This window comes from Centruroides vittatus, unplaced genomic scaffold, assembly GCF_030686945.1.
Source record: "Centruroides vittatus isolate TY-2023 unplaced genomic scaffold, ASM3068694v2 contig_680, whole genome shotgun sequence".
NCBI lineage: Eukaryota > Metazoa > Arthropoda > Arachnida > Scorpiones > Buthidae > Centruroides > Centruroides vittatus.
In genome coordinates this window covers 569380-590472 of record NW_027122427.1, presented here as the reverse complement: position 1 = coordinate 590472, position 21093 = coordinate 569380, and the positions used below count along the sequence as shown (strand labels likewise).

Sequence of the window (21093 nt, the reverse complement as noted above, 5' to 3'; positions counted from 1 at the left end):
AAAACTACAATTAGTAATTCAGTATTAAATTCATATATTATACAATAGTATAATCCATATAGTACAATTCCATCTTAGATAATTTTTTAAAATTTTCTCTAAAGTCATGTATGTATTGAACTGTTTTGAATTATTTGTAGTATTTTAAATATTTTGTGTGTTTTGCAAGTTTCTTACAATCTTTTAAAATGTGTATCATTAAAAAAATATCATTAGAATTATACTAATAATATCTTGACGTTAAAAAGTGGATATGCTATATATATTTCTGACAACAATGAACTTCTATTCAATTGCATTTGAACAGTTAGTTTTTTTACATTGGTAATCATGCTTTTATTATAAATTCAAAACCATAAACGGAATAATTTAAAAAAATTCTTTCTTTGGTTTGTAGTTTGAAGTATTAAGACTTCAAACTACAAGATGCAAGTATTAAGGAGACACTGAATAAAGTGGACTAATTTTATTTATACTTTGTAAAGCTATTGAATAAATATTTTTAATATTTACTTGATATTTATGTAATACATACCGTATTTTACGGACTATAAGACGCACCTTAATTTTTAAGCAATTTTTTTAAAAAAAATACCTATAAGACGCTACGAACTATAAGACGCACCTGAATTTTGGAAGCAATTTTTCGAAGGAAAAAGTGCATCTTGTAGTCCGTAAAATACGGTATATCTTTATTAAAGCAATGAAATCACTTTAATATGCAATAAACAAACATTTAGGATTAAATTAACTTATTCTGTGGTGTGTATTATTAGAGATTTGAGTTGATTGTTTGTTTATTTTTTTACAAATTTTAATTATTTAAAAATAAGGTATTAATAAGATTTAAATTTTTTTTCAGATTTTTCTGCCAATAATAGTAGTTGTGATAGCCCAGCCTTCCAGTCAAATCAGAATAGTAGGTCTTCTCCTCCTCCTCTTCTTTCATCACTTCATCCATCACTCAATGGACCTTTGCATCCTGAGCCTTCTGCTGCCGTGGCGGCTGTCACGGCCACGATAAGCGTGGCCAATCCTGTTGCTGCCACGGCCATACCGACGGCTACGAGTCCAAGGGAGCCATTGGTCTGTAGTCCTCCTCCACCTGTATCGGTTGCTTCGTCAAATTCTGGTGGTATTTTGCAGCATTCGCCTCCTTTCTTCCTTCCTTCTCATAAGGGAGATCATTCTGTTAACAGTGCTAATAGGGAAAATAGACAACATCATCCACCATCTAGAGTTTTCAATCATCCCCCTGTAGTGAATAATAAATTGACGTCAAGGACTCACGATCATTTTCTATCAAACCACACAACTGTGCCATTGCTGTCAAATTGTCTAAATCACACTCCAACAACAGTGACGGTAAACAGTACTCCAAAGCCACCGACTATTTGTATCAATAGTGGTAAAACCACGACGATTACTGGCACCGAAGTGCCATCTTTATATACTCTTCCTCATCCGACAACACAGCAACAATATACTCAGAGGTCGCCGTCACCGTCCATCCCTTCTGCGGTCGTTGTTACATCGTCGGTGACACCATCCTCATCTGTAACTCCCGTTTCTACTCGTGTATCTGTTACTATTACGACTACGACGCCATTGGGACATAGAAGTGCAAGTCCTTTGGTTGTGACAACACCTCATCCAAATACACCTACACCAAACTTGGGCAGGGACAGTCATAGTGCCCACAGCAATAGTAGTTTGTCTAGTCTCAGTCAACTGAGTCAATCATTCCACAATAGTAACAAAGAGGGTACGAGTGGAAGAAGTCGTAGCAGTTCGCGTAACAACACACCATCCATCAGTGTGGCCTCTACCTCATGCTGTACTTATAGTGCTGCTACTCTTACTAGTCTCGTTTTCTCCAAACCTCATTCGTGGGTCAGGTGAGTAAATTAAATTAGTAATCTTCTTTATGGAATGGTATAGCAAAATTAGTTATCATTAAAATATAAATGAAATTTTCATAATGTACGAGTATATTGTCTAAAATGATTTAGGTTCATCATCATATTACTAATTAAATATATTTTTTTAATGAAAATAGCTGATTAAAATAATTTATAAATATGCAGTATGTTCAAAACTGAAATGATCTCATAATCCTGAATATGTTGTAAAATAATTATAACAATCATTTCATGGTAATTTTTAATATAAATTTATTTTTCTAAATATTCATAATATGACGTAAATAAACATTTCTGATAGGACAAATGATTGCATCTTTTACTGGGACAAATGGGAACCACAAAACTGGTTGTCTTTTTTCAACATTCTCAACATCACTACTCTAAATACTTTATGGATACATATGAACCAAAATTAGAACGGAAAAAGAGGTTTAGAGAAAAAACTTCCTCTAAACCTCTTTTTCTGTTTTCTCGTATCTCTTGGAAGTAGGAAAAAACCCTGGTGAGGAAGTTCGAAAAAATACTAAAACTACTGCACTACCAAAGAAGGGATGAAAACTTGGCCTGTGCATTATTTGACCTAGGTAAAAAGACAGGAAGCATTCAAGTCATTTTTCTAAATGTACACACTTTATGTTCTGAACATTGCTTTGTATTGAATGTGCTCAAAAATACAATAATGAAACTGTCAAAAAGTATCTTCTTGACAGGACAGTTCCCGAAATAGTTTATTAAGAGTGATTATGATGAGGAAGAAGAAAGATTATATATCTATATATAGATATTTTTCTATTTATATATAATAAAACATAAATATGTAACACAACATTTTGTAATTTCAGTGTAAATCAAAATTTAAACTGTAAAATCAAAAAAAAACCACTTAAATATATTTTTAGAAAGTATTGGGATCAGTCTAGACCCCATGGTATTCAGTGTAACAATAAAAAGTTGGCAGTGATGATATTCGAAATAGTTAACAAAGGGTTCGCTAGCAGAAAATTTTTCCCTGACAATCACCGACAAACGAAATGGAAGTTTTGGCTAGAAATAAATACAATACCTTTTCTTGCAATATATCTAATAATCAGTGGCGTATTTGGAACGTAAGGGCCCTGGGCGAAGACCAGGTAACAATAGTATATTAGTGCTGTCTACCTTTTTTTTTTTTATTATTATTATTTTAGGCAGAGAAATTTTTCACCCCGAATGGCACTGCTGATAATAGACAGAAGTCTTCGTCTCTCGAAATACAATATCCTTTTTATTTCGCTGTCCATAGCCCGACATGTCTTCCATGGCCAGCTTGTATTATCTCGCGCGCGTGAGATTGTGGGATCTCTCTTATGACTGGATCTAGTTTCGAGAACTCTCTCGAATCGATTGCGATTAAACCTCGTTTCAGTCGAGATTGAAACGGTCGAGAGAGATCGCACCAAGACATAGTCCCCGACCTTGCTCACATCTAGATTGAAATGCTCGGTGTGAACGGGGTATAAGGCTCTAGTTTAGTAGTGTTACAGAGTATAATATGTATATTTTAATATATTTAAAAAAAAAAAAACAAAACCACTGAGAAATGTTCTGTGTGTTTAACAAGGTTCGGGAAACTGAAAATTTTAACAACGGGTTCGGCCGAGCCTGTGCGAACCCGCTGAATATCACCACTGAAAGTTGGTAGTACAAGGGTTAAGATATGCCACGTGACTGTCTTTAAGTCTTAAAACGTTCTGTTGTGAAATTATTTCAAATTTCACAAACATTAATGTGGAAATATTTGAAGAATATTTATCTTTGTCAAGAATTTTAAAATACTTCTTTACAAATATAGGTGAATTATTTAAAATGTTTTTGGACTATCCAAAACATCTGAGAAAATTTTTGCCCATTTTAATTATTTTATTTTGAAAAACAATAAAATGAGCTATCAAAATGTAATATTCCATATTAATCAATCAAAAAGGAAACTTGCAAATGTTTTAAAATAAACAAATAAAATATAAAATGAAAATCCATAAACTTAAAAGAGGTATAAGATGTGAGGCAAAATAGATGACAGATATGCATGAATCTGCAAATATAGGAAATCAGCAAATAGCAAGTCATCACATTGAATGTGTACATTGGTCTAGTTCAAATATTAAATCATTGATTTTCAAATAATCCATCATTTTTTTTTCTATTTTTTTCCCCTTCATCTTCTTTATTATATTTAAGTAATTTCAATAAATCATATTATAGATTTTTATTAAGCTGCTATAGAGCTGAATTTTTATTTAAATAAATTCTTTATTTTGCTAATTTTTACTAATAGAAAAATATCAAACACAAATAATGACAATATTTCCGAATAAAATTTTTATTTTGATATAAATTGTCTATTTCATATCAACTTTATTAACCTTGTATAGAGAATTCATAACAAAATAAATTTACAGAAAGAAAATCTTAACAGAATTCTCAGTGAAGATTTCAAGTAACATTGGCTGTTTTTATTGCTTATCTCTTCTAATATAATTATATATGTTTATAAGTCATTATTTATTATAATGTTTGCTTTATTCAAACTATTCATTTGTATGTTATAAATGCAACGATAAAAACTCTTTTGATATTTTCAAGCAATGTATTTAGATAATTTGTACAATTATCTTGTTACATTGGAACAAAAGAATCATTTTTTTCATTTATCTGATTTTTCAGAACAATTGCAATATCATCATCTGAAAAGAATAAACATTATTATAAATAGCAAATTCTTAAAAAAAGCTGATCTCATTTTAATTACGTTTACCAAATATAATTTTAAAGAATGCAAATCATTATTATTTCGTGTTTATGATTTTCTGCACTTACCTTGCTCTTAAGGGAACTTTACAAATGGCAATGGCACTTGAGTGGTTTTCTTTATTATTTTTATTTTTGCATTTTTTTAAATTCCTAGTACTATTATGTACTTAATAAATGATGCAAATATGTTCAGATTTTTATATACAATGGCAATTGAAAAGGGGTTATGATCTGCTAAGGTTATGTTATCTTTATGGCAATGATTTGGATCTTAAGCCACAATATTAGTAAGGTTTACCTATATTAGACAGTGCTAATTTATAAATATTTAAAAAAATGCCAATAATTCAGAATAACAAGAGAGTAACGGTTACTATAACTTTATCTGATTTATTATTCCAAGGCAAAACGAATTAAAATACAAATTTATATACATATATAAATTTTTTCCTTAAAAACAATGAAATTGAGTCAAGAATTCTCTTAAATACATTGGTCAAGTTGTTATAGTAATTAATGACTTTTTAAGAGGAAAGTTAAAATCTGATTAATATAAATATTTATATATTTCTAGTTGAAGTAAAAGTAATAAAATTTTAATACTGATTGATTTATGCAATAAGTACAAAGAAATGACTATCATAAAAGTATATTCTTAATTCAGAAGAATAGATATAAAATTGTTCTTTTTAATAATTGTAAATTTTAGATCAAACCACCACTTTGTAGACAATTTTTTACATATTTAGGCAGAGAAGAGCCTAGAAATAAAAGCTGACTCTACTGTGAAATATTGTTGTTCTTTAGTGCTAAAAGGACAAACATTGATGGCTTTTTGTGTGTCTTCTAAGCATGAATTTATTTGTTATTTTTGTTTAATGCTAGAAGTGGTTTTAGGCTTCATCTAGCATATAATGTAAAATTTCTATTATTAATATATTTTTGGCTCTATTAGGGTAAATATGAAATTAGTATAAAGTAGATTCAAATTTTTTTATTTTTTAACCTGAAATAGCATTTTTATAAGTTTATTCTAAAATAGTCAATGTGGACTTATCGGATTAATAGGACTATTACACTGGTGTATTGGTTATTAACACAAGGAGGAGTTAATAACCAGTACACAAGTGTAATAGTCCTATTAATCCGATAAGTCCAAGTTGACTATTTTAGAATAAAATACGAGTTAAGGACACTAAGGCAAGTAAATTTAGCATTTTTATAAATTTTGATCAGAAATTGTCATTTAAATTTAAGCATTTGTCTTCATAGATAGAAATTTTTATTTTTATCAGTTAAATAATTAATTTTATATTAATTTCTCTATATAAAATCTAAAAATTTTTGAGTAATTTTAAGGTTCCATAAAATTCAGTGAATAGAAATACCTTTATCTCGAAATGATTAACTCAAATAATAATAATAATATGACTAAGTTATGTAAAAATCCTCTAACAATTTCTGTAGGTAATATACGAAGTAATCAAGTTCCTCATTTTTTTTTCACCTTGTTGGGTGAATAGAAACTATAACTTAAAAGTCATGTTTGTTTCTATTTTACAACTAGAAAATTGAAAGAAAATGTTTTTTCTTTGAAAAAACTATTTATTAGTTACATAGGTCTATTATGTGCCATTAGAACTTACACAGAAATAAAACAGAGTTTTTACAAAACACTGCTCACTACTCACTTGGATAATCTGGAAAACTGATTATGTGAATATTTTTTAAAAGCTCTTTCATTTTTACTTAAGTAACTAAACTCGTCACAAAAACTTATCATGTTTTTGAAGCATACTGAAGAGCTGGAAATGGGTAGTGTTTCCTTAAGACATCTCCCACATATGAAGTAAAATCCATCACATCCTCAAAAATCTTGCTGTCTATGATATTCTTCTGTAGAAAGAGCTCCAAATATACACATTTTTCTATTTTTCAGACTTTGACAATATACAATCTAATGGAAAAGACAGTACACTTTCTTCATTATAATATATTTAGCATTGTAAGTGAGCTTATAAATTTTTACAGTTATGGAAACTGCTGGAATCTTTTTACTTTGGATACTCCATTATAGAGATGTCACCAAGTTTAAGAGAAGTGTCTTTACTAATACAATGTAATATAATATACAATAGATATTTATCTATTTCAGAGCTAGATGTTAGAATTCTTCAAATTTTAAGCTATTGGTATTAAAAAAAGTTGCATGAAATGAATAGAAACAGCCAATTTTGTTGTGTTTCTGTTTATCCCGTGAATTTAAAATCATTACACTGCAAAAATAGATCATGTGAGCATTTAAAACATGAGTGATTTCAATGAAAATTTAATGAAACAATACTAGGACAACACTCTAGTATAATTTGTTAATAAAGTGAGTTTTATAATATGACACTTATCAAATGTCAAAAACGTGTATTTAACCATGATAACATGCAAACAGGCTTGGCATCTAGAATACAGGACATATTCTAACATGCAACTGGACACAAAATGTATAATGGGAATTGTGAATTGTGTAGTGGGAATCCCATATTTGTGCAGTAATTGTCCAATTTCAAGTTTTATAAGTATTTGTCTTCTGGTTATGGTTATATTTCAAAGTTAAAATATTCACCTAAATTACGCAGTGTATATATTTGTCCCAAAAATAGAGTTAGAATGCTGGTAGGATTTATTGTTTGTATTGAATATATATAATAGATATTTTTTATGCAGCCGCAACATGCATACTTATCATCTAAAACTCTAATCCACAACCAAAGTGCACTGATTGTATACTAAATCATATCACATGCCGGCATACATTCCACACTGCATGTCTGGCAATTAAGATTGAACAATGATTGAAATTAATAAATAATTATGCAGATATAAGATTTGTATTATCATCTTTATTTTCCATTTATGTCTTCTAAAACAGCTCATTAATGCTGGGATGTGTCGACTCAGCCAAAACAAAACTGATATTTGTACTGTAGGAAAAATCCTTAGAATGAAGCTTGCTAGAATAGTGTTGTTGTTCTAACAAAAATATATTATCCACACTTCGAAAATGGTCTAAAGAGATAGCATAAGGAAATTTCTGCTTTGTTGGTTAATTTCTTTCAGTCTGTGACTTGTGACTGTTGAAACAATTGACAACCAATAACTGGTCTCCTGAGATAACTGACAACCCAGAAGTTTTTGTGGTTTTAGTTGCATATCTTTTCTTTGGAAAATCAGAGATTTTATAATACTTGATTTGTTTTATGTGATTAATATGGACACAGAGGCAAATAAAATATAAATCTTAGAAAATTTTCAAATTTATGTGCAATTTTCAATTCTCATCAGTATTTGAAGTGAATTATTATTATTTCTTATTCCTGAATGACAGAAATAAATAAAAGTTTTCAGAAAATTTGAATAGAATATTAGATAAATATTTGGTTGCACTCAAATACGTTGGAAAGCCAAGTAAAGTACATTTATTACACTTAAATATGTTTGTTACACATGAATATAAAAAGAAAGAAATGAATTAAATACAATGATGTAGAGCCGGGTAGCCCACATTGCTTCTAGACAATTAAAAAAAAATATTTATTTATGTTAAACAATTTGAATTGAAGGCAGGGAGAGTAAGCAAAGGATCATATTTACTTAAAAACCAGAGGTCCCATTTTTCTCAGAAAATCCACAACTTGGATGATTAATTAACTGCTTCCCAAAAAAAAAATTATGTTTTATAATGTATTTTATCTGTGTTCAATGCATTTTCTTAATTCTTAATAAAGTTCTATGTTTATTACTTTTTAAATTTACATGCATGTACAGTTGAACCTATTTATCTTAAATATCATGGGAATGCAGATAAATAAGATAACCATGAAATTCAAAAATAACTGGAGGTAAATAGTTAATAAAAATTAAGAACGTTTTTGACTAGTTTCACTGATCTTCCTCAGTTACAGAATATAACAGAATAGCAGAATAAAAATAATGTAAATACAAATGAACATAAATATAAATTCGAAAGAACAAGCATTTGAATTTCAGGACGTTACATTAAAAATAATAAAATACATTAACAAATAAATAAATAACTACAAATACATGTAAAATAAATAAAAATAAAAATCCATGAATAAATATGTTTGTTAATAAAACGACTACATAATTAAATTTCATAAATGGACTGCAATACATTAGACAGATTGTCCACATCTCTATGGTTGATGCATTTGGATTTTTTGTGAGCTTATAATTTTCTATTTCTCTAGATAACCTATAGTATGTATATTAGATGTGGTGAGTCTGATGATTTTTGCCTGCTTCCAGTTTACTTGTATGTCCTGAGTCTGCGTGTAAACTGCCAGTATTGTTGTGTTGTGATTTTTTTCAATTGCGCACTTATGTCCCCTGAATCATTGTAAATTGCATCCAATGGTACCCACATAGACCAGTTTTGAGTTGAAACATTGGTCATCTATTGGGATGGATCCCTGAGGCAGAATTGCAGTTATATGGTTTTTTTCATTCCTTGTGGGGTTATGTCGATATACCAAGGTGATATTAGCATTGGCTGCTTTCCTATGTATCGTCTTTAAAGTTGGGATATAATTTAATACAACTCTTCATTTCTGGTTTACTGCTGCATGCTTAGATTTTGATGCTTTAAAGGTTGCGATCAAATTTTGCACTATTTTAATTGGATAACCCTGTCAAATAAAAATGGACAGATAGAAAAGACAACTTTTCTATGTCATTCAAAAATTGTAAAACTATGCTAAAGCCTGCATACATGCGAATGGATTACACTTTGAATATACAAAAACTTCTAGACACACTGTAAATTATCAGCCTTACTTCTACTCAACGTTAGTGAAGAAAGAAATATAGCGAAATTAGCACTGTTCGGTTTGAGTAGAAGTACACTTTGAATAAAAAAAAAACATATCTTTTTCTCATGTGTTTGATTTTTTTTCATATTTTCTAAAATTTATGGGTGCAGCACTTTGTAAGAACTCAACTATTATTTGTATTTTAATTTAGGATGAATCTGATGTTGAAATTTTGAATTCCAAAAATGTTTATTTCGAATAAATGTTTTCTTCATATAGGCTTTCTAAAGTTATTTAAATTTTTATTTTATATTTTTTGTTACAGTTAGCTTCCATCATCAAGTTATTAATTTGTTTTAGAATCTTATCGAGTTGTACTGAACTAGCTATTAATTGTAAGTCTAGACCAGTATTTTCCAACCCATGTGCCATAAGAGTGCCTCAGGTGTGTCATGAAAATATCAAATATTTTTTAGAATTTTGAATAAGTTCTCTTTTAAAATTTCATTTATCTTTCATCTTTTTACTGTCAGCTGACTGAAGTGAGGAGGAGATATTCACTAAAATGCTGATCATTGCAAAATTTGCACCATCAGCATACTCAGAAATGTTTGGGTCTATGCTTATGCCATCATACCAACTCTTTGGAGCTTCTATAAACATTGCAGTGTACTAGCTTAAACACTAATACTAGCTCTTTGAGTATTGATTCAAATAGTCTTTTTATTTTTGTAGTATGCTAGATCAGTGTTCCGCAACCTTTTTCTACTTGCGGCACACCCATGACTCAACAAGGCACACCAAAATGTTATTCCCGTCAAAAACGTATGATATGATACTATTAATAGAATTACATAATGCTACTAATGTATTATTATTATTATTATTATTATTATTATTATTATTATTATTATTATTATTAAACAGACATGAACACCTGTGAGAAAATTTATTTTATATTTAATTTCTTAGAATACATAAAAATGTGTGGCTTGTAATAAAGAATAAACAAACGTCATCTTATTTCATCAGTGCTGCGGCAGAGAATGAAATACAAGCATAAGAAACACAGCAACTGTGATAAAAACATAAATAAAACTTGACAATTAATAGAATATGTAAAAGTTCATGTCACACCTTTCATCTTGTGACAGCACACCAGTGTGCCGCGGCCCACCGGTTGCGGAACACTATACTAGATAGCCAGATAGTTAAATTAATGTTAACTCTCTTAAAATCAAAATTTTAAAAAACTTTTAAAAAGCAGACAAATTTATAAAACAAATGTTATTACTATAAATGAAATTACTAAAAATATTAAACAATGCTAAAATAATTTCTATAGTTATGTCTCAAAATAAAAAAAGAGTTGTAATTAATTTTAAAAATTGTAATTAAGGGTTCAAAAAACGTAGGCAAAATGAAATAATAAATAAATAAATGTTAAAATTAATTATAAAAACTAAAACTAAATTAATACTAAATAAAATTAAACCTAAAAATTAATTAAAACTAAAAATAATAATTACAACTCTTGCCTTTACACCAAAACCGAAACTAAAAATAAAATTAAAACTAATTAAAATCAAATCAATTGAAAATTAAAATGTTTTTATAAATTGTTTAGAACTTGTTTTGAAATTTTCAATTTGTAAGTCAAATTAACTTTTACATTTATATTATTTGTGTGTGGCTGTGATGGAACATTTTGTTTTTATTATATATACAGATATAAAAATTAAAACTAAATCTGTATTCTGTGTATAACCAAAGGTTATTATCCAAAAATCAAAACTTAATATTTGCTATGGGAGCAAGTGAATAGCAGTCTCTTCAACTAAGTCTGAGTCAAAAGTGTGAAGCAACACAGTGGACCTACTTACATGCTGCTTCTTTGTAAAATGTTTGTTTCAGTTTTGGTGGAGACAGAACATTTTGCTTTTAATATATATACAGATTTGTAAAATTGTGTGTTTTTATCTTGGTAATTAGAATTTACTATTATCAAAATTTTTTAAAATCAACCATAATTTTTTTTAAATTTTAAACATTTTTACTTTAAAAATTATGGTATGCTGCAGGAATCTTCTTAATTCAAAATATCACTAATCCAAAAAGGTTGGGGAACACTGATCTAGACTAACGAGCTTGATCAATGCAGCAATATTACAAAAACTAATTACAATTCTACTAGTATATAAATAAAATAATCTAGATAGCTTGTAAAATTCAAACCTGTTTTAGTAGTTCATTTCCTTCCAGAATTTCAGTTTTATTCTTCTTTCTATCTACTTTTTATAATAATAATTGTGTTTTATAAACATAGATTTTATAACTGATTAGCTATTTATGGTTTGCCCATTTCCTATCAGTGATTAATCAGCCGAGATTGGCTGAAAAATTATAACAATTTATCATCAACATTTAAATTAAACTTGATGTCTGTTCAATTTATGAAATTTTGAGTTCATTCATTGTTGTAAATATGAGCTTTTTGTGATTTTGGTAGAAGGTGTTGACAGTGATTGAATCCTAAGCTCTAATAGGTATGAAGCTTTTGATATTAGTAAGTTACATCTCTGCAATAAAGTTAGCAGTATTGTTTATCGTGTGTGTTTTAATACACAGTTTAATTTCCAAACTTGTTCTAAAATATTTACTTACCTAATACCTTTTCATGGAATCAGAAAGAGAAAATAACCAATTTGACACACTAGTGAGAATTTTAAGTATAAAAAAAATATTTATTTATAATTTTATGTGCCGGACCTTACACTATTTTTTCAAACCAACATATTCTGCACATTGAAAGAATGTACATAATAATAATAATAAAATGTATAACATTTTAAAACAAGTATTGAAAATGGCTATCCATACTCAGATAAGAACAAATCGATGCTTAGCAGTTGTAATTATGTAGTTTGCTTAGATCCGACTTCAACCCTGATTTTAGGAAAACATCTGAATAATCCATAATAGTATAGAAAAATTGCCAGATTGAGAAAATCGTTACCAAATCATCAACTGGCTGATTTGTTCTCCCCATAGTTCTCAAAGCACACACAAAGTAGGTGACCCATAGAGCAGACCAAGTTGGCACTCATGAAAATCGATGACAACTGTATATCAAATGGCTATCTGTGGCAAATCATGTGGGGGGATGATGCTCTGTCTACTGTGGGTTAGTTTTATAGCACAGTAAAGTATATCCATTGCCATGTTGGAATGCCTGCTATGGCAAAATGATATGTAGAATGTGTAATAAAGGATTAGAGTATCAGATTGTAAAATGAATGGAAATCAATATATTGGAAACATTCCAATACAAAGATATATTGGTATTGGTTATATTTCTAATTATTATCTAACTAAAAGTTTTTTACATGGTTAAAAGGTAGTCAATTAATGGAATAAAAGGTTAAAAAATTTTGTTTTTGATGCAAATGTCCATATTTACATAAGCTTTGAAATTTCATCAAGACAAAATTTTAAATCTATTGCAATGAATATCAAGAAGTTTACAAAACTCCAAAAATAATTTCAAAGAAGAATTATCCAAAAAGAAACAGACTGATAATGAAACTATAATAGAACAACTGAATATTTTGAGTGACAAGGATAGTAAATTCAAACCAAATAGAAAAAAAGATTGACTGTTTTCGAATGTAGCACTGAAAGCAACAATGAATAAAATTTCAACTTGTTTTATTGAATTTCTACTATTTCTTCCATATAAATATCAGTGAAATTAATTTAAAATAAATATTTTTACAACATACCTGATCTTTTCTTTTGTATATTTTATTTTTTTTTATTTTGTAAAGGCAGACTCGATCTATGCAGTTTTCATCTGTGAAAAACTAGGTGCTTAAATCTATATTGAATGTGAATCTTATATAATTAAATATGTTGATTGCACTGGAAATAAATAAATTTGATTAAAATTTTTCCACTTAATAAAATTATTATTAATTATAAGACTGGTACTATAAGCAGTTTCAATAATTAAACTAAAGTATGTTTATAATTACATTTTTATCAATATGTTCAGGATCCTATATTTAGTAAACTAGTTTACTATTAATATATATACATGGTCCTGATAAAATTATGAATAACTAGTAATACTGTTGATGAAATTATTAATTTGTATTTGGATTGATGTATTTTTAATAATTTATTGATATAAACTTCTGCATGAACTGTTTTATTTAAAACAAATTTTAGAATGAAAACAATATGGAAGAATACAGATTTTGTTTAGAGAATTTAATAAATATCTGGTAAATCGAAACAAATTATGTTCATTTCCATGTGAAAATTATCAGTTAAATAATTAAAGTAAAAGTAAAAATTTGAGGGTTGGTTGGTTGTTAAGATTTTTTTTATAAAATTATTTTGAGATAAAATTTTATGGAGAAAAGTTATTATGGGATATAATTTTTATCAGCTTTTAAAATAATAAAAATCATTCATAATTTACATATTCATTTTTCAACATAATATCCATTTAAAAAATATGACACATTTTTTCCTTAATCCATTTCTGTACAGCAATTTGAATGTCAGCATCTGATGGAATTGTCAACCTTTTAATTTGTTGTTTAATTTTGGATGCAATCATATGTCTGTTGATAAGCCAAGTACACATGTATCAGTATCTGAATGTGTGGATGAAAAACACTGACTGTTTTGTCCTTTACATATTAACGGAATACCAGTATATGTACCTGGTTTAAGGAAAGTAAAAGAGAGCTATCAAGAGCTTGTATGGGCTTAGGGCTAGAGTTAGTCTCCTTTAGCTTGTTAGCAAGCCTTTTTATTATTTTTTAAATAAATGAAATACATAAAATGTGTTTTTATTAATAAAAAGCAGTCTTAAAAAAATTTTAAAATAACATTAATTTACATTGGCCTGAAATTTTCTACAAGTTTGGAGAAGAATCCTAGCTCATAGAAAACTCCCTTTTTTATGATGGCTTAGGGTGAAGAATAACCTTTAACTGCAAGTAGGGTTGCTGTAAGTGAAAACCAGAAATCAGGACATCGGGGTAAAAATTGATGGATGCCCAGCATTAGGTAGATAGTAGCTACATGCATGACACTTATTGCCTACCATTCTTATTTGCCTTTTTTTTTTTTTAGAATACAAATCTGAGTAATTTTGTAGAAATGAACAAATTGGGACATTTTGGGAAAATTTTCCATTGGGAATGAAACGTTTCAAATCAGGACAATCTTGGAAAAGTGGGACATCTGGCATCCTAAACTTCAGGTTATTAAGCATCTTTGTTGTTTCCTTACTGCAGTGCAGTTTTGTATTGTCATGATGCAAAAAAAATTTTTTTTCTGACCTTACTCTTTAAATACATCACTTGAGTGCTTGTAAGGTTTTACAATACTTCACTGAATTGATGGTTTCTCCCTTTATGCACAATCTTCCAACACAAAAACTTTAGCAAATGATATATGTAGAAACTGGATGAGAATCACAGAAATAAGAGAGACATTTGTATCCAGAAAATGAGTTTAATGAATTAAAAACATTTTTGATCTCTACTTATAGGTCTTCAGTTACAAAATAGAATGATTTAAGAAAGTGAACTATTTAATGGAATCAAATATACAAATGATATTCAATGTTGAAAAATAATAAAATACAAAATTTTAAAATTTAACACAAACCAATGAAAAAATAACATAAAATTAGTTTGATTTCTTAAATCATTCTATTTTATAACTGAAGACCTATAAGTAGAGATCAAAAATGTTTTTAATTCATTAAACTCATTTTTTTAGATACAAAACTTTTACTCACTGATCAAATCTTTGTGTGCATTGAGCAAGACCAGTTTTTGTTCAAACATGACTGATGTAATGATGCAATATAACAAACTAAGATTTCATGTGTATACACTAGATACTCATGACCACCATCATTTAGTAGTCTTAAGTTTCTATCCTTCCATTTGGTATAAAACAGACAAGAAACCTTATTTATCAATCAGCTCTCATATTATTGAATATATATTTTGAATTAGAAAGATTATTCATTTTCATTTAAAACAAGAATAGCATAAAGATTTCATGTTATAATATTTGAATGTACTGTATTATCATGTATATAACCTATAATAATATATTCCTACAGAAAATTGCTAGAACGAAAGTAAAATCTTTGTCCTGCTGTATACTTTGTGTGTATGGAGTAGGCATTACTCCATAGCAGAGTTTGTAATTTAAATTACAGTAGGTTATATGTAACTTGCACTATTGTCTTTTAAACACAGAAAACACACAGGTTGTATCCATGAAAATATTGTAATTGATTTTCAAAAATCTAGACAACTTGGAAATAGCTTTTAATTGTTAGAATTCATTTTTGAAATTCTTGTAATATGTTCTGAAATATACAAAATGAGAATGTTAATAGCATCTGGATTTTTGAGAATCAACTGTATCATCCTACATTTTACTTAAGTAGATATATGACTAACCAATTTTTTTTATTTTATTTTTTTTTAGCTCCGGAACTAGTTCTATTCTTGCAACTGCCAACGGACCCCATCCTACCCCACCTCTTCCCCCTCGTCCTACTCCGCCGTCGCCCAATCCCAGTGCACTATCTCTACCACCATCTTTACATAATAGTCACCATAGCTCCCCATTCAGTGCCCACCCAACATCCCTGCACCCTGGTGCTGCCCATTCCGGGATGTTTGCACCCCCTATCCCACCACCCGGGTCATTAACAACTTCCAGCCTGTCCCTTGGGGGCAGTGCGGGACCTTCACCATTTACAGGAGATTCACTGTTTGCCCAGCCAAGTAAGTATTTTCAATAATTTGATTTTTAATTTAGAAAAATATCTATAATGTCCATTTGGTTTTTGTATTCTAAATGCAGTGATTTTATTTGGTTATCAGCATAAGGCTTCAGCGCATTAAATCCAATATGATTGATCAGTTTTGCCAATTATAGATGAGTCTGAAACAACTGTCAGCCAGCATAGGTGAAATATAGGAACAGTGTTCCCATCTAAATTGTCTGTGATGTAATGAATGCCTGGATCAGATTCAAATCCATTTCTAATAGCAGTACACTAATTCCTTATTGCATGACTATCTTGCCAACACTAATTATTTGAAAAATATGCTATTAATTTCTGTAATTTTTATATAACATTATAAAGTGAAATTTGATTCTTAATAAACAAGCACAAAGTCAAGAAGAGTACATATAGAATATGGTAAAGTAATATTTCAGTGCAATTGCTGTAAATTCCATCTAACTGTAGGCTGAGTTAGATTATAAAATTGGTGTTAATGTTATACTAAATATTAATAATTTCATTAAATACTTGGTATTTCAGTTTTGGGATTGTAATAATCTAAGAAATAAATACTACAAATAAAATAAAACTTTTAACTATTTCAAAACATTAACACAACTAATATAAAGCATATTATTTGTATTATGACTCTAAGATTGCTGTTTAATATCAGACTTATTATACCAAGACAAGGAGACACTTGCAAGGTGTCTCCTTGTCTCAGTATAATGTCTGATATTATAAGTTGTCTTAGAGTCATAATACAAATAATAATGAACAATCAGACAAGCAGTTCCAAAATAATTTACAGCAATTAGTTAAATTGAGCAAAATTCAATAACAAGTGCATTTGGTAAGATCAAGTTATCAACATGCCATAGAATAAAATAAGTAAAATAACTTTAAAAAAGCCAGCAATACTTTTTAATTGACTGAATGACATGCTTATAAATTTTTAATATAAAAATGCAAATATTTTGTAAGTCATTCAACTGCAACCAGTGGGTTTTTTAAAGGTTTTCCTATTCCTTGCATGTTCCTTTATTCCATGACCCTATGTTAATAGTTTGTTACCCTATGTAAATGTTAAACTTGATTTTATCAAAAGTACCTGTTAAATTTTGTTTTGTTTAATTAATTGCTTTAAATTAATTCTGTTATCACCTGAAACTGATCAAACTTTTATTTTATTGCTATTATTATAACGTATATTTTGGTAAATCATTGCAGTGATATTGTTTTTTTAACGTTTTTATAAAATTCTGTTTTTAAATTTGGCTTACATCAGATTTGAATTGTCAAATAATTGAGTTTTTTTGAAGGAATGATATAATGTAGTCTACTTTCTGAATGATTTATTCATTAAATTTATGAATAGTAATAAATAATTGCAAAAATGTAGATAGATTTTTAAATCAGTTGAATTATTTATTTTTAATTGAAACATAGAGTAAAGATTATTTTATAAAATATTTAACAATGTACCTAACAAAATGATATTTATCTGAAGTTACAAAATTTAATTTAAACATGAAAAATGAACAAGAATTAAATAAACACAAGTGCATTCAATATCACTTTCTTTATTATCTTTATTCTCATAGATTTTCTTTTGGGACTTGTCACTATAACATTTTAATTTGATTTTATGTAATTCTTGTAATATGGTGTAAAGCCATGTTGAGATATATCATTTAGTATTTAGGAAGTTCCTTCTCATTACAGATAAATTCTGTGTTAAAACTTCTGCAGTTTTCTTAGGGTTCATGATATCATCACAGTGGCACACGCGGGATTTATCTTGGGGAAGCCAAGTTGAATGAATAAAAAAAAATTTTTTATGCAAATTCAATAAAATTTTAACCTCATGTGATAGAAATAGAAGACATGAGACAATATAAATAAAAATAAAAATTTTAATTAGGTAAGCATTTTTGAAAAAATTTTCCAGGTTATAAATTTTTAATAAGACTGTGCCAGGGCCCTTACCTTCCCTCTGGGTGTCATAAATTTGATTCATTACAGTTAATGTCTTATAGATATCTAATCAAAATTAAAATGTAATCTAATTAAAGTTAAAGAAGGGTTTATAGTTTATAAAAAAATTTTGCAGTATCCATCTGCTTTAATCTAAAAAAATAGTTGGAAAGCAAGAGTTTTTCAATGTAAATTTACCTTGAATAATGTTTTGTTTTTACAAAATTAAACAGAATAATTCACACTGTTCAAAATGTGGACACAAAAGGTATTTTGAGCAGTTCAATTTCCGTATATTCAAAAAAAAAAAAAAAAATTTTTTCAGCATTTAAAATAAAGCTTCAGTTTGTATGTGTTCAAATACAGAAGTAAACAAACAATGATATCCTTTTGGTGGGAGGTTTAAAACTGGTTTCTGGTATGATTTGTTGGGAGGCTAGATCTTGAAAAAAAGCTGAATTTGAAAAATGTTTATTTTAAGCTATAATCTTTCATCCTAGAATCTATTCCTAAATTATTAGCAGAGTTTCATTACAAGGTGTATAAGCAAATATATATTCTAAAATATACACACAAAACTGAATACATACTTTTGTACACACAGACTTATTAAATTTACATATTAGGATATTAAAAAAAAAAGGTATGGGTGGACTTTTTTGAATAACGGATATTATATTCTCTATGAAGATGTTTTACATCTTCTTTTCTTAAATGTCTGTTGTGTTTAATTACTCATTAATTACTTAAATAAGTTTTACACAAAAAAAACGTTGTAAAAATATTTTTACAATCATCAAATAATTCTTTCAAATACGAAAAAATAGGAAATATAAAAGAATTAAACCAGTCTTTCATATGTAAAGTTACAAATTGATTTTTTTTTTAATTTTTTTTTTTTCAATTTCCATACTATTCTTTTGCTATTTCATCAGGATTATTGTAATAAGAATATCAAATTATCCTAATTACACTGTGTGACTTTTGAAAATATCTGTTGAAATACAGCATGCGAGAAACACTACAGCCCTTGCCACATACGCAGTCGATCTGGACATTGTGGCAGACTTGAAGCGAGAATGAGCCTCACCCGATTAATCTCCCACGGAACATCTAAGATGGTTGGAGGCCATAGACATATTTAAATCCAGCTTCATTTCCACCTGCATTAATTATGAGGAGTTGGTTCGTCAGTAGCCTGGCAGGTGCTGATTGACACTAACCTTTAAGTGTTATGCTTTGCTTGGCATCTGAATGCACACGTGCAACACGATGTTTAAATATTTCTCATGCGTTGGATTCGAACGATTCATCGAATGTTCATATTCAAAAAGCTTTAACATTCCATCAGACATTCGTTTGCACCTGAAGAAGAACTCAGGAGAGTTTGAAAACATTAGTTGTGAATTTTTCTTCTGTTTGTTTTTCTGTCGCGCACCGGTCATCGGTTCATAGGGTACATTACTATTAAAATGTTATATTTAAATATAAATTTATACTAAATTTTATTCTTCAGACAAAATTTTTATCATCATAACTTTGTTCTGTCATCACAGTTTTGACTAATTGAATTAATAACATGTTAAACTGCCAAATAAAAATTAGCTGGTTTTATAAACATTATTCTATTAGTTATTAATGCCATAAAATGTTGTTTAATTAATTTAAAAATTGTATGTTAACTGAATTGCTACTGCAATGATAGTTTTAGTTCATTAAACTGAAGATTTGGATCAAATCTGGTTTAGTTCACAATTGACAAAGAATTAGTAATAAATCTATAACTGTCTGGCTGTAGATCACATTGGATGACTAGACTGATGCTAGTTTGATCATATGTAATAACATATTGGATCTGTCAAACTGTCTTTCATTTTCAAGCTGATCCAGACTTAGTAGGTCAGTGATGTAATATTGATTATACCTTTTATAATTTAGAATCAAAAATTATAAATTACATATTTTATCAGATAACAATAACAATATATAATTTTTATTTTAAGGGACACAATACTAACAAGTTGAAATAAATTCATCTAGCTAAAATTTAGAATTATAAATAAAAAATACTGCTGTTTATTTAGTATTTTTGGAACGACTTCTGTAAAGTAATTTTATATCAAAAAACCATTTTTGATTGTTTTCTAAATAACAGCAGTAAAAAACTATTTATTTAGTACTTTTGGGAAAAATTTAGAATTTAAAAATCAAGATGTCCAAATTTAAGCCTGATTTGTTTACTTCGTCTGTCACTTACAATAAGATGAAATAAATGAAGAGTTGTACCAAAAATTTTTACTGGGTTTAGAATACAAACTTTACATTTTAAAAATTAAATAATTGAATCTTATTGTAAAAAATGAAATAAAATTTAAGACCACTTCTGAAGATGAAGACAAAGTAATTTCTAAAAATATTAAATTATTCATGAAAACTACTTTTTCAAATAATTGTTTTACAATAAGACTTGATTTATACAGATTTATATATAGTTTTTAACATGTAAAAAATATTTGTTACATTTTTTTTATAGATCAAGATCTGTTAAGAAGAGAGCTGGACACAAGATTTTTAGCTTCCCAGGATCGTACTATAAATATACCTCCCCCACCTTATTTAAGATCAGAAATGCATCAGCATCAACACCATCATCATCATAGCAATCTTCATCAACATGGACCATTCCTTCCTCCTCCTCTTGGTGGATCATTGGTTCCACAAGCAACAACACATCTGG

General features: G+C 28.4%; 1 protein-coding gene across 3 annotated transcripts in view; it reads left to right on the top strand.

Moving 5' to 3' along the window:
• Nucleotides 1–21093, top strand: part of tay (tay bridge) — a 494398-nt gene that overhangs the window by 394684 nt on the left and 78621 nt on the right. For all 3 annotated transcript variants that reach the window (XM_067276200.1, XM_067276199.1, XM_067276198.1), the window contains 3 exons: nt 863–1898; nt 16073–16374; nt 20890–21092. In XM_067276200.1, coding sequence (XP_067132301.1) covers nt 863–1898; nt 16073–16374; nt 20890–21092 — 1541 coding nt within the window. The remainder of the gene's footprint in view (nt 1–862; nt 1899–16072; nt 16375–20889; nt 21093) is intronic.